This window comes from Pangasianodon hypophthalmus, chromosome 2 (assembly GCF_027358585.1).
Source record: "Pangasianodon hypophthalmus isolate fPanHyp1 chromosome 2, fPanHyp1.pri, whole genome shotgun sequence".
Taxonomy (NCBI): domain Eukaryota; kingdom Metazoa; phylum Chordata; class Actinopteri; order Siluriformes; family Pangasiidae; genus Pangasianodon; species Pangasianodon hypophthalmus.
The window spans coordinates 6,139,833-6,155,279 of NC_069711.1; the positions used below are offsets into that span (position 1 = coordinate 6,139,833).

General features: G+C 39.3%; 1 protein-coding gene across 2 annotated transcripts; it reads right to left on the reverse strand.

Annotated features, from left to right (window-relative positions):
* Positions 1 to 118: 118 nt before the first annotated feature.
* On the reverse strand, positions 119 to 14,708 carry tomm34 (translocase of outer mitochondrial membrane 34). Of its 2 annotated transcripts, none has more exons than XM_026921377.3 (8): positions 14,259 to 14,708; positions 13,946 to 14,080; positions 12,251 to 12,350; positions 10,021 to 10,173; positions 8,092 to 8,246; positions 7,813 to 7,954; positions 4,502 to 4,628; positions 119 to 906 (listed from the first exon to the last, which is right to left on the reverse strand). In XM_026921377.3, exons 2-8 carry the CDS (start codon positions 14,073 to 14,075, stop codon positions 805 to 807), a joined length of 909 nt encoding a protein of 302 aa, XP_026777178.3. In that variant the 5' UTR covers positions 14,076 to 14,080; positions 14,259 to 14,708; the 3' UTR covers positions 119 to 804. The 2 variants fall into 2 exon arrangements, with proteins under 2 accessions (XP_026777178.3, XP_026777169.3); XM_026921368.3 differs by having other exon boundaries at positions 13,946 to 14,083; positions 14,259 to 14,707.
* Positions 14,709 to 15,447: the final 739 nt, after the last annotated feature.

The window sequence follows — 15,447 nt, forward strand, 5'->3', positions numbered from 1 at the left end:
AACCTAGATTTACTTATTTTTATTCCAGTTCACTAGTTGAGATCAATGAGTATCAAAACCAGCACAGGTTTATCATACAACCATGCATATCACAAATAAATCTGACATGGTGACAATATATTGCAAAATTTGCAAAACATTTATTCTTGTTTTTACAAGTTGAGCATCATTCAGCAGGTCTGTCATTTGGTTTCATTTTAATTAAGAACAAGACTATGAGAACTGTACTTATCGTGTATACACTCTTGGTATTGTCAGTTTACCAAGTTGGAAAATTTCTATGGGCAGCTGTTAACAACCAACAGGAAGTTACTGTCAGAACTATTTGCAAGCAAACTAGTAAATATGCTTAATTAACTGAGGTGTTTTTTTTTTGTTTTTTTTTTAACATGTGGGGATTTATGATTTCCCTTACCATAGCCAAATGCTAACATTGAGCAGATATGGACGGAAAAAATGATTTAACAAGATTGACAAGTTTTAAATGTATATGAACCCTGATAAATGTACAAACGCTTGCACTGTAATGACAGTATACATTAATTGCATAACAAACCCTTATTCAACTAGGCTATTGAGAGTTCATTTCTGACAAACAGTTGTGATCAGTATGTGTAGACAAAAAGACACCCCATAAATTTAAATAATAGGAAGCTGATTCAATACATATGGACATGATATGAAATTTGCCACTTCCAAAACATCCATCTAGAGCTAACAAGTCTGAATGTGTCAAAGAAGTGGTGCAGATCTGAGAATTGGGTTAACTTGAGGCACTTAAGGCGTTGCAAAAAAAGAAGGTGGTTATTTCATCCTCAGTACTTCTTGTAGTAGCTTCTGTGCAGCAGAGTTGTTGGGCTCTATTTTGAGCAAGCTGTTAAGATCCTCAACACAAGTTCTCTTGTTCTGGAGAGGAGACAAATCACAAATTCGAATGGGGGAAAAAAAAAAAAAAAAACTGGTAACTATACAATTCAATATCAAGTTTTCTATAGATCACAGTATCTGAGACCACTTGTCTTTTTCAGAGTCAGCATTAAATGACATTATACCACAATGGCAGTCCAAGTATTAGAGTATTTATACAGAAAATTATTATTTAAGCAGGCTTCAGGAGTTTATCAAAACAAATGTAGATAGTTTTCACTGATTGTTCTTTTAAAAAATATGGTGCCCATGTTAAATATTTCTAGGGGCTTTTTGTGACCTCACAATCTATATGGGTATAGCAAATTAAATATTTTAAATCATACCAATCAGATGGACATTAATCACTGCACAAAAACATTCACTATATTGACCAAAAGCTTGTGGATGTCTGACCATCACACTCGTATGTAGGCCCTCCCCGAACTGTTGCCACAAAGTTGGAAGCATGCAATTGTACAGGATGTCTTTGTATGCTGTAGCATTACAATTTCCCTTCACAGGAACTAAGGGGCCCAAATATGTCCCTGCATGACAATGCCCCTGTGCACAAAGTGAGCACCATGAAGACATGCTTTGCCAAGGTTGGAGTGGAAGAACTCGAGTGTCCTGCACAGAGCCCTGACTTTAACCCCACTGAACACCTTTGGGATGAATTGGAATGCTGACTGCACCCCAGGCCTCTTCACCCAACATCAGTGCCTGACCTCACTAATGCTCGTGTGGCTGTGGGGATTTTCCCAGTCAGCCACATTCAAAAAATAGTGAAAAGCCTTACCAGAAGAGTGGAGGTTATTATTACAGCAAAGGGGGAGGGGACTAAATCTGAAATGGGATCTTCATAAACCCACATATGGGTATGATGGTAAAGTCCACAAACTTTTGGCTAGATTACAGGGGTGAACAAATCAGTAGCCTGGACAACTGGGACAAGCAGATTATGTGTCCAGATATTAGTTTTTTTTTTTAATGATTATAGGATCTCATCCCCATCCTAAGAATTCAAGCACTGAATAATTTTCTCTTACCTACCAACTCTGTATTAATGCCCCTTTAAGTTAAATTGTTTTAGCTACCACTTTTAATTGGGTTTCCAATTGGGTTTAATTGGGCTGAGTGATCAGAGACACTGGAGCTTTTACTTGACCAGTGGGCTAGATAATGAAATTATTTGTCCACCCTGAATCATTAATTAATTATAGCAATTCCTAATTTAAGTCCATTGTTTACTTGCAAATATATATACACACACACACACACACACACACACAAAGTTAACCGCTAAGCAAGTGCAAGTAAAAGATGACATTTCTTTAATATTTTTAAAGCAAGATTACTTTTTATTTCCATCTTTTACAGTTTTAAACAAACAAAAATAACAAAAGGAAAAGGACCTGAAGCAAAAGTTTGGGCACCCTGCATGGTCAATACTTAGTAACACCCCTTTGGCAAGTATCACAGCTTGTAAATGCTTTTTGTAGCCTGCTGAGTCTTCCAGTTCTCGTTTGGGGAATTTTCACCCATTCTTCCTTGCAAAAGGCTTCTAGTTTTGTGAGAATCTTGGGCCATCTTGCATGCACTGCTCTTTTGAGGTCTATCCACAGAGTTCTGATGATGTTTAGGTCGGGGGACTGTGCGGGCCATGCCAAAACCTTCAGCCTGTGCCCCGCGAGGTAGTCCATTGTGGATTTTGAAGTGTATTATGATCATTATCCTGTTGTAGAAGCCATCCCTTTTTCATCTTCAGCTTTTTTACAGAAGGTGTGATGTTTGCTTCCAGAATTTGCTGGTACATAACTGAATCCATTTTTCCCTCTACCAGTGCAGTGTTCCCCGTGCCACTGGCTGCAACACAAGCCCAAAGCATGATCAATCCACCCCCATGCTTAATAGTTGGAGAGGTGTTCTTTTCATGAAATCCTGCACCCATTTTTCTCCAAGCATACCTTTGCTCATTGTGGCCAAAAAGTTCTGTTTTAACTTCAACAGTCCATAGGACTTGTTTCCCTAAATGCATCAGGCTTGCATAGATGTTCATTTAATTTTGCTAATTTTGTGGTGAGGATGAAGGAAAGGTTTTCTTCTGATGACTCTTAAATGGAAGTCATATTTGTGCAAGTGTCGCTGCACAGTAGAACAGTGCACCACCACTGCTGAATCTTCTTGAAGGATTTTTGCAGTCAAACGGGGGTTTTGATTTCCCTTTCTAGCAATCCTATTAGCAGTTCTCTTGGAAAGTTTTCTTGGTCTTCCAGCCCTCAACTTGACCTCCATCGTTCTTGTTAACTGCCATTTCTTAATTACATTACGAACTGAAGAAACATGCTATTTTCTTATAGCCTTTTCCTGTATTGTGGGCATCAATTATTTTAATTTTCAGAGTGCTAGGCAGCTGCTTAGATGAGCCCATGACTGCTGATTGTTGGGACAAGTTTTGAAGAGGCAGTGTTTATAAAGCTTTTTTTTTTTTTTGGGGGGGGGGCCTTTCCTAATGATGATGTGAACAAGCCATAGCTCTAACAAGCTAATTAAGGTCCGACACCTTGGTAAAAGTTATCTCTCTTGGGATGCCCAAACTTTTGCATGGTGCACCTTTCCTTTTTGTTTTTTTGTTTTGTTTGTTTGTTTTTAAACCACCTGTACCAATTGTACAAAACAAAATAACACACTAATCTTGCTTAAAATGTTGACAAGACTGTTTCATCTTTAACTGGAGATAAGTTCATCTTCTACTCTTCACAGTGACAAATTTTGAACAGGGGTGCCCTGTGTGTATATATATGTATACACATACACACACACCCCGATCAGCCATAATTTTTTAAAACCACCTGCCTAATATTGTGTAGGTCCCTCTTATGCTCGGAAGGTGTGCTGTGGTATCTGGCACCATGATGTTAGCAGCAGATGCTTAAGTCCTATAAGTTGCGAGGTGAGGCCTCCATGGATCGGACTTGTTTGTCCAGCACACCCCACAGATACTCGATCAGATTGAGATCTGGGGAATTTGGAAGCCAAGTCAACCCCTTGAACATTTTGTCATGTTCCTCAAACCATTTGGTTCACCAGTTGTCCTTCCTTGGACCACTTCTGGTAGGCACTAACTACTGCATACCAGGAACACCCCACACAACCTGGCGTTTTGGAGATGCTCTGAGTAAGTTGTCTAGCCATCACAATTGGCCCTTGTTAAAGTTGCTCAGATCCTTATGCTTGCCCATTTTTCCTGCTTTCAACACATCAACTTTGAGAACTGACTGTTCACTCGCTGCCTAATATCCCACCCCATGTAAGGTGCCATTGTAACGAGATAAAAGTTATTCACTTCCCCTGTCAGTGGTTTTAATGTTATGGCTGGTCGGTACACACACACACACACACACACACACACACACACACACACACACAGACACACAGACACACAGACACACACAGCACTTTATTACTCATTCATGCAATTATCTAATCAGCCAATCGTGTAGCGGCAGTGCAATGCATAAAATCATGCTGATACAGACCACCAGCTTCAGGTAATATTCACATCAACCATCATATATATCTTTCTGTTACTTACCTTAAGCTCCTTGTGTGCCTGTGCACGTCTGTAAAGGGCTTTAATGTTAGCCGGATCCAGCTGAAGAGCCTCTTCACAATCTTTCACTGCTTCCTGATACATTTTTAGTGACAGATAGCACAGAGCCCTAGGTGCACACAGACAGAACAGTGTGAAGTGAACATTACAGTTAGGGTCTTACAGAGGTAATAACCCCGTTTTAAATTTTGGTTCATAGATAGACCTTTGGGAAGCATGTTTGACTGGACTTTCACGAAATACGTAGAAATTCCAACTAACGAGAATGAATAAATTGGATTACACAAATTCAGTTTTATATGTATAGCGATTTTAGCAAGACAAACAAAAAGCAGCTTTACAGAATTCTACATGTAGGTACAGGTCCCCAATCTTCTTCTGGGTGATGCTGGATAGTAAGATTATAAATAATCAAAGTACACAGTTATAATAAGAAAAAGGTCAAACAGTACTATGTTAAAGGAATGTTTGTTTCGACATATTGTGAATGAGTTCGGTGATGAGCAATGGGACAGTTTTTATGATTACAAACAGCAGTTTGTAGGAGGTCTGCAGAATAAGGTAAGATTATCCACTGAAGCACAAGCAGAGTCTTGGGCATGAACAGCGCCAGAGGTGAGTCACAAGAGCAGACAATCAAAACATCCCGCTTTACTATAACTCTGTGCCCATGAACCCAAATTTGCAACTTTACCCAAGACAAAAGCTATTTAGCAAAATGCCTGAACCTGAAACTTATGATCAAAGCCGACATGGTGCATCATAAAGTAGTATGTTCTAATCAGTGCGATATTTTGCTGGGAGGATGACTGTGTCTTTTAAATACATTTCATATGTAGCACATCATGCTAACTTTTTATGGACAGTGTAAACAAACAAATTTTATGAGTTGTAGTTTTCTCACCTCAAATGTTTATTCAAAAAAAGAAATTCAAATCTTTCAAAGATTATTATTTTATAACCACAAAATAACTGCCTGCTACGGTTGTGACGGTTTTGTACTGCACTTTATTTTGCTTGGATTCTACATATCTGCATGTTCCTTATTCTGAAAAGATTGTCATCAGTGCACACTTTGTGCTGTAACAGCAGCCAGACTTTGCCTCAGCAGATCTGTTTGTGCAGGAGGCACAAGGGTTCGGAATGTGGCACTATATGTACATCATGGAGGTATGTAGATGGTATTTTTTTTCCTCTAGAGAAGAACAAATACTGATAACCACTATTACTGGCAGCCATGAATAGAACCATGAATAAAAATAAAAAAAAACTAATAGCCTGACACTATCTGTTTGTTGGCGACTGGATTAGAGATTAGTTCACCCCTGTAGGGGTAATGAAAGCATCAGCTAGGTTGTTAGTTAAGTAAAACTTCTGCTGTAATAAAAGACCCTGATGCTCATAATGAACATCTTTTCAACACACTTAGTACTGTTTGACTTTATATCATACAGTAATGACTAATCACACAATGGATATCCTGATTTCCATAACAATAGACATTGTGAAAAATTGAACTGAATCTTTCTGCATCATGTAACAAATTTCATAGTTTGAGATTTAAAATAGATTGTCCTAGTAATGTTATCTACAGAAGCTACAAATAAAAGACAGGCATCAATTTTGACTGCTACACGCCATGATTTTGAGGAGATCAGTGAAACTATGAAGGGATGTTGAATAGGGGTAAAAGGATCTCATCGCTCCACTAATGTTAATTATTTTTCTTTTAAACAGGACATTATCTAGTGATAAAGCAAAACATTGACTCTAAGCAATCAGTCACTTGATTAAGTTCCATGGGGTCAGGGGGCAAACCAAAGACAATAAATCTAGAAGACTTTTAATAAAGCTGGATATAGTAGTCAACATGTTTAATCCCATAGTGAGGCGCAGTGCATATATTATGATTAAAGACACATCTGAAATATAATTATGAAGTATAGTAGTTTCAGTAGGCTAAACTTTTAGCTATGCTAAATGTCAGACTTAGGTCACGGCTGTGTTCAGCGTTTTGAGTGGGTCCTGCTATGTTCATAGTTACAACTGCAGAGAGAAACAAATGCTGCTCTCAGAGGAGCCATTGTGGATTATTAAAATGAATGAAGAAGTCTCACTGAGGTTTCTACTGAAACAGCTAGATTTGAGACAATAGTGTGCAAATCTCTATAGAAATTCAGAATAGGGAACTCAAGATCTGTAAATACTAATCAGTGGGAATAACTGAGTAGACTTATTTTTTAGCTTTAACATACCTATATCAGTTATGTCCAAGCTACAGTGCATAGGGTTGTTTTGTTTTTAAAGAAAAATTCTTGGGTCAGAGGAAAAAAAATATAATATGATGAGCTGCTGTGAGTCACAGTGATGGTCAGCACTAGGTCAGGTCAGAATTGGTGGGAAATCTGCACATATACAATCCCCTCTGAAAGTATTTAATTGGCAAGGCTTACTTCCTGATATTTACATCTAGATTTGTTTAAACAATCTAGAACATGGCACCCTTGTTCTTTGGTGAGCAATGCCAGGTTTCATTCATCAAATGTTATCATGTGCCAACTAAAGGAACAAACAGTGTCGCTTACAGGGTGACTGGCAGGAGCGGTAGCCAATTGAGAGAGAGAGAGAGAGAGAGAGAGAGAGAGAGAGAGAGGATAAAAGCTACAGCATAAAAGGAAAAAGAGGATTCAGAACTGATGGAGTCTTAGCTTTTTTTGTTTTCTTGCTAAACAGATAAGGCATTATGGTATTCACCAAGTTTATGAGAAGCTAATGAATAATAGATGATTGTCAGCTGATTTATCCTTGTTGTGGAGTTTGTATCATTACCCAGTTGAGAAGTTGTTGAGCTAGAGAACTCATGCCAGCTATCTTTTTTGCATTGTGCATAACTCCATTATATCGGGTGAGAGATAGAGGTTTGAGCCATCTGCTTGCAGGATGTGTGTGTTATTCTGAGTGCTGGGTTTGAGCCAAACCCTTTTTTTGGAAACTTGGAGAACAGAATCCATGCAAAACACACAAAAGCCCACCCAGAAACAACAAGGTGTTATAGATTTATTTTCTACACTGCACACTAGAGTTGCAGGCTAGCTGCATGCATCAACTCAGGAAATATGCAGAAGGGAAAGCCCCTACACTCAACCCTGTGAGTGTTTTCATCTTGTTTTCATCTGATATTTGAACAGATTCCTTCATTCCTTTTTTGTTAGACCTGTTTTAGTCTTAAATCCTAAATACTCAGAACATCAGAAATCAGACAGACGGTGGAACAAAGAGTTCATGATGTTTACCTGTTTGTGTAGGTTGTGACCTCAGTGGGGTCTTGGCTGAGAGATTGTGTGTATTTCTCCACTGCCTTCTTATGCTGTCCCTTCTTCACAAATGCATTCCCCTCCTCCTTTAGCAGTTTGGCCTTTTTCACATCACCACCGACTGGAAGTTAATTTAGTACAGAAGGATCATTAATGTAACCTAAATTAAACCTCCATATTAAAAACTGGAAGTGCAGATAATGGCAGTGAGATTCAATTACTACATATTGCCACTGAAAGTCAGAAAAGATTTTTTACTTTGTTTATTTCCGTTTAGGTTGTTCTGTTGTGCAGTCACAGTCGAGTTTGCAGTTCGCAAGAATTTCTCTTTTACTGGCATGGGTACAGTCGGGATAGGAGGAAGCTTTTCTCGCCAAGATGGTCCATCCATCTCTGTCAGTGCCTTTGTCATTCTGAAGAGAAATAAAAATTCATTTTATTTGAGAAAGCATGTTTCGGTGGTTTCTGTTCAGTGGTAGTTTATAATATTTGAACAGTTTCAACCGTTTTGCACAGCTACGCAAAATGCTGCAAAATCCCAATGCTGCTTCAGCGTAATTAGTGTGTAGTGTAATTTCCTTCTGAATTTACTGTATTGTGCTGTAGTTGCAACTCGATTGTCATCCTGAACACTGCTTGCATTTGCATTTATGTATGCAGTAGGGAGGTGTCTTCTAGCAAATTTTAATATCAATTCAAATACCCATAAGAGTTAAATAACATATTTGGTTAATGGTTAGGAGAGGGAAATTTTTTTCCAAAAGCTTTATTAATGTGGCTTACTGTATAATTTTCCACTGTAATTAAATTCCTACCTGTCGGTGGCGGTTCATGTATCTGTCAGACAAAAAAATAACGAATAGCAACGAACTTAACAGAACACGTCCATTTGTTTAAAATTAAACCAGATGTACCTGATTGGTGTCCATTTTTTATTTTTTTTTTATTTTTGAGTTGTAATGAACAATGAACATTACTGGAAATGAATCATCACTCTTTTGTCCTGCAAGCTTCATATCTGATTGTCCACTTGCATGAAAATAAAATTCACCTTTTCAATACTATAACTAGCTTTTGCTTAATTCTCAAACATAATTATTAAGCAACTGCAATAATAATAATTAGAGGAAATTAACAACTTAGCAAAATGTCTTCTAAAATTTGTCATACTTAGTTTATAGTTTTGTTTTTTCCAGATAGCCTTTAAGAATGCCTTTGACAAAAGAACGTATTGAAATCATTCTCAAGGCTGGATTGGGAAGGTTGCGATGGACATTAACAGGAAACATGGCAAGCGACACTGTTGCCAAACTTAATAACAAATTCCAAAAGACTGAATGTGTTGCGGACCAACAGAGAAGTGGCCGTCCACGAACATCCACTGACGAAGGCACAACCTATGTGGTGCTGGCAAACATAGTACCCTATGTATGATGACTTTTGGGACACCCTGTATGTGTATATAACCACATACACACTCGTAGCTAACTACAAGAAATGTTGCTCAGCTACTTTAAAGCTCTTGTTCAGAAAAATATTTACCAGATTTAGGGTGCTTTCACATATACAGCATTTAATACATTTGAATCAAAGCCTGGTCTACTTGGGGCAGTTTGTTTGAGCAGGTGTGAAGACCAAAACAACTGATCCTTAAGGAAGGTGTTCTTAGTCCACTTCAGTGGACTGTCACTGTTCCGATTTGTGGTCTGATTGCAGCAAAAGAGAGTTTTGACCCTCAGTTGACCCAACTGCAGAAAATGAACCAATATCCTGTGCATTTTGGGCTTTGTGCACAGGGGCATTGTCATGCATGAACAGATCTGGGCCTCTTAGCTCCAGTGAAGGGAATTTGTAATGCTACAGAATACAAAGACATCCTGTACAATTGTGCGCTTCCCACTTTGTGGCAACAGTTTAAGGAAGGACCACATATGGGTGTGATAGTCATGTGTCCACAAATATTTGGCCATATAGTGTATATGGAGTGGAGCTCACCAAACAGAAGTCATACATGGAAGCTTCTCTGAATGCTTGCTTTATAGCTCCATGCTTACAGATACTGCTCCCTGTGATCGCTTTTAATAACCCCACACATGGATACAGTTCAGACTCCTTCACCAACCCCATTTCCAACACCAATAAATGCTAGTTATTTATGTCAGCTTATGCCCACTAACAAGCACCTACCTGTTGGTTCCATCATGAGCTGCAGGCAGGTTGCAGTCGATCTGTAAGGCTGTTTTATAGTCTACATAGGCTTGTCTGTATCTTTCCACAGCTTCATAAGCTGCAGCACGGCGTAACAGTGATTTAATCCCAAATGGAACCAGTTCCAAAGATCTGTTTAAAACAAGATGAAAAGTATTTTAATGCAGAGAGCTCAGCTGTCTCAGTTTGGGCTGGTACAATAATGATAACTACAGTATGTACAATAATGGCTAGTGATGATATATTGGTGTTATTCTGAATACCAGTGAATTCCACCACAACCGAGACCAGCTACACAAAATAAAATACACTCTCTTAAACACAATACATAGGCTAAACAAAATGGACATAAATAAACAAATTAAATAGGCAGCACCAGTTTTTTTTAATAAAGCATTAACATTATCACACCTACACTTACTGGCCACGTCAACAGAACACCTGTACCCAGTTCATTCAATCAGCACTTCATGTGGCATCAGCTCAGTGCATAAAATCATGCACACCTACAGGTCAAGAGCTTCAGTTAATGTTCACATCAAATATCAGAATGGAGCAAAAATGTGATCTCAGTGACTCTGACTGTAGCATGGTGAGTAGAAACGCATCTAATCTATTGGCCCTTCTCTTTTCCTTTAACTTTTTAACCAGTTTTAATGAGCCTTTGCCCATTGTACCCTCAGATTACTGTTCTTGGCTGATGGCAGTGGAACCCCATGTGGTCTTCTGCTGTTGTAGCCCATCCACCTCAAGGTTTGATGTGTTGTGCATTCTGAGATGCCATTCTACTCAAAAGTGGTTATTCACGTTACCTTAGACTTCCAGTTCACAAAATACTCAAACCAGCACCTCTGATACATACAACCCTGCCATGGTCAAAGTAATTGAGCTCACTTTTTACCCCCCATTTTGATGTGAATATTAAATTGCTCTTGACCTGTATCTGCATGATTTTATGCACTGCTGCCATATGATAGGCTGATTGGATAACTGAATGAATGAACAGGTGTACATAATAAAGAGGCCCGATGAGTGCATATCCAAAGATGTTCTGAATAGTGCATAGACTGCATAGTGTCAAACGTTCAAATTGTCATGATTTTGTGGATCAGTGTCCTCATTCATAAGTAGTGCTGCTGCAGTCATGTTTTTCCCACTATCCCAACTTCCATCACATAGAACCCTGAAGTGCGAAAAGGGTCTATTGGTACAAACATAAGCTGAGGAATGGATTTAAAGATCAACAGCCAGTCAGGGTGTAAAGTTGATTCTAAACCACACATCAAGAGTAGTTAGCTTAAAACTAAAAATGTGCAGATTTTTGGTTGCACCACAGACACTCATTGTAACTAAGAGTGCTTCGTCATAACTATGTCACAGAGACAAAACAGTGGTGTGTTTGAGACTGCCTTCATCTACAAGGAATAAACATGATGTGTGTTGTTAAAGGAAATTAATTATCACTGTATCAATGTATTATGCCTCCCTACACTTTTGCTATAACACACCCTCATGTTTTTAATGTAATAAACACACCTAAATACATATTTTACTTAAAGCATATGATTCACATTATAATGATTCATGTTGTGCAACAGTAGCAGTTGATGCTTTGTATCCTGAACCATCAACAAAACTCTTCAGAACAAGCTTTTTCTGGGAGTTAGATGTGCACAACTTTAACAGTGATGCCAGTTTTAGGATGCCATTAGCAGCATTAAATCAGTTTTGCACAACACATTGAGCCTTTTTTTTTTTTTTTTGGTGTAAGGAATTTATGTACATCATGCAGACACTTCCTTCTTTGTAATTTATATGGAGATCACTTATCCTGTGTGAATCACACATATCATCTGGCAGCAGACATTATTTAACAGTCCCTTGTCTGGAACCATTATCTCACCAGAATAGTGCATTAGCTGAAGCTATGTTATTTGGTGCAACCATTAAATTTAGTAGTAGTTCATAAACTCAAATGTAGTGACACTTTACTTTCAAATTAGACTATATTAGTGCTTCTGTTCAACTGGTGCAACTGGCTGCTGTCCTCAGACCAGTAGAGAAGAGAAAGAGAGCTTAAGCATTGTGTTTAACCTTTTCTTCATCCATTCCAACATCTAATAAAAAAAATACTTATGAGATATTACATAGTCAGAATCACAAAGTCTTTGGCACTGTAAATACATCAGTGAAGTTCTGAGAAACTTACACCGAGCAGTCCTTAATGCATTCACTGCAGTTTCCATCTTTCAAGTAACTGGCTGCCCGATTTGAGTATAAAATACCGAGATCTTCCTGGTTCTTCTGACCTGAAAATAAAAAGTATGCAACATATTACTAAGCATTCACTCACAACTACAAAGTTCTTGAGCTAGGTAAGTGAAACCATTCAAGCACCTTTGCAGCTGTAGCATGTATTAAGAGCAACAGAGCAGAAAGTGATAACTGTTACACATTTATTTAAAACATTCAGTAGGCCATCTCAAGAGTCAAGGAAAGAAGTAAACAAAAGGATATTAGAAGTGCTTTTGTCTGAGGTTGTAGGTTTTAAAAGAATAAAAAGAAAAAAAGAAAGAAAAAAGACAGTTATGGAAGATTTTGATAAAAGTTGTTTAAGGCCATAATCAGGTAGAAAAGAGAACTCATCTGTATTTGGTTATGTGAACTATATTTAGAGCTACCTTTTATGTTTTTTTTGGGTTTTTTTTACTCAAATAGTTCAGACTTAACTAAAGTCAGATTTAATTGCAGCTTAATTTATAAATATAGGTCAGTGTGTTTCCATCCTGAACAAATACAAGTCCTTATTTCATAACAACAAAATGCTGAAAGAAGACTACTCCAATGAATCAAATAGTAAATAACCTTTTTTTGCATTGTTTATTGCAAATAAAGATCACAATAATCTTCATTTCATTTCCAACGCTTAACAAGTATCCAGATCCCTCTAGAAAACAAACCTTCTAGCTGCTAATTTATGTAGCACTTCTAAAGTTTTCGTTTGATTCACCCTCATAAAATTGTATAATAACCTCATAAAAAAAAAATTTTTAAAAATCAATGATATACAAGAGTCTGTGAATGTGGGCATGTGGTGAAATGTGTCCAAGACTGTATTTACACTAGAGCTACAGTTACACAGAATACACACTTCTAATGATGCTTGGGAATACGCATTCATACACAGCCAGTGCTGGCCAGCTAACATGCATTATCTCCTTGTTCAAGCGAACATCCTGCTCCAAAATTCAGACTTCATAAACTGAAGCTGTAACAATGATTGATTTGGGTTTTTTTTTTTTTACCCAGAAGTTTTATTTTTCTTAAGAATGTGAAATGACTTGTTTTAACAAATCATCACCATCATCCTGAAACTTCTTTCTGTTTAGGAAATATCAGTAAAACAAATTAACTTAGAGACCTGTCAGCTTGAAAAGCACACAGACTCAAGGTCTGAATATACACTTATCCATCTATCTTCTGCAGAAACTAATGAGTCTAAACGTAATTTACTTTTTTTTTTTAAACATATATGCAGTATTAACAGCAATGCAGACTAAATAAAAACAGAACAACAGGCTTTTGTTTGGAGAATCTGTTGGTGTGGCTGTTGTGTTTAACTACACGCATAAGGAGCTTGACTGCATCAGCATTAAAGGGGTCAGTAGATGTTATTATTCTTAATAAAAAATCAATAAAAGTTATACATATCTTCATTCCGGAGTATATGCGTGTATATGGGCGGATAATACTGAGTCATGCACTGCGTTCAAACTTTAACACGCAAGAAGAATGATAAAATATGATATTGTACTGTTATTTTACTACAGTAATATGAGATGATTCAGATGATTGAGATGATTCACTGGCTAACCAGCAGCTCATCTGACACCGGCTTCCTTACCTGATTTCTTCAGCACCTCGATGGCTTGGCTGTACAAAGAGATGGCGTCTCCATATTGTCCGGTCTTAAAGCAGTCATTACCAGCTTGTTTCAGCTCTTGCCAAGACTGTGAGCGCCGCTTCTGAGGCATGATACCTGCTAATCCACAGAACCGTCCCAAACAAACAAACAAACAAACAAACAAACATTTCCTTTTAGCTAGCTGCTTCGCTAACGGCGTGCCTCGCTAGCTGGCTTTTTTATCTGATCAACAAAGAATTGGGTTCAGTACAAAGTTAACATTAACAAACTATATATTAAGGTGGGTTCTTACCTTAAATGTTGCTGGCTGATGTAGGGTGAATTATAAACGATAAACACCGAGCGACTGATTTATTAAGTAACTGTAAGCTTGGAGTAACACAGAAACCCAGACGCCGGGTTAACACCTAAATGTGCAGCTAGCTGCTCAGCTAAATGAACTAATGGAGAAAAGCGGCTTGTCTGACGTTAACTAGGAAGAAGAAGGAAGTATTAATCGAAAATCTTCAAACTAGACATAATACCGCATGAACTAAATGAACATTACGGACTGTTGTTGCTCAGCTGTGTAATTAGCGGAGTCGTTCCAGAGCACGCAGGCGAGAGAAGCTAGCGTTAGCTCCGCTTTCCCAGCAGCGGCTCACATTTCAGTTTCAGTTCCTGGCGCAGGGGGTCATTAAGCGCTCAGGCTGCTGCTATTTAAAGCTGGTTTACATGCCGAGTGAGGAATCTCGAGAGCGGGACCTTTTAAAACATTTCACATGAAAACCCAGTGTAACAGCGACCAAGCAGCATATTCCTCGCATACGTACCTTGTGATATCTTTAGGCAGCTATCTGCTATCTGCTGCCTCAAGGACAAACTCATTAAAAGAGACCAGAGTCTTCACCGTGAACATTTTGTGTCTGTAGGTATCGTTATAAGGCGGCAGCTGGAGTCAGTGCCTGCTGAACCTGCTGACAGGGAGAGTGATGGTGCTCGCCTGTTTCACCTTTCTCATGGTGTTTCCACACCTGGACAGCAGGGCAGGTGGGCAGGAGGGGAGCAGGGCAGGTGGGCAGGAGGGGAGCAGGGCAGGTGGGCAGGTGGGCAGGAGGGGAGCAGGGCAGGTGGGCAGGTGGGCAGGAGGGGAGCAGGGCAGGTGGGCAGGAGGGGAGCAGGGCAGGTGGACAGCAGGGCAGGTGGGCAGGAGGGCAGGAGGGGAGCAGGGCAGGTGGGCAGGAGGGGAGCAGGGCAGGTGGACAGCAGGGCAGGTGGGCAGGAGGGCAGGAGGGGAGCAGGGCAGGTGGGCAGGAGGGGAGCAGGGCAGGTGGGCAGGAGGGGAGCAGGGCAGGTGGACAGCAGGGCAGGTGGGCAGGAGGGGAGCAGGGCAGGAGGGGAGCAGGGCAGGTGGGCAGGAGGGGAGCAGGGCAGGTGGGCAGGAGGGGAGCAGGGCAGGTGGACAGCAGGGCAGGTGGGCAGGAGGGCAGGAGGGGAGCAGG

Excerpts from the sequence above, each read along its gene's own strand:
- tomm34 (XM_026921377.3), bottom strand. The coding sequence starts at position 14,075 with ATGCCTCAGAAGCGGCGCTCACAGTCTTGGCAAGAGCTGAAACAAGCT. Across the intron at positions 8,247-10,020 it reads GCTCATGATGGAACCAACAG|AATGACAAAGGCACTGACAG; the intron begins GTAGGTGCTTGT and ends ATTTCTCTTCAG. Across the intron at positions 7,955-8,091 it reads CCTAAACGGAAATAAACAAA|TCGGTGGTGATGTGAAAAAG; the intron begins GTAAAAAATCTT and ends ATTAACTTCCAG.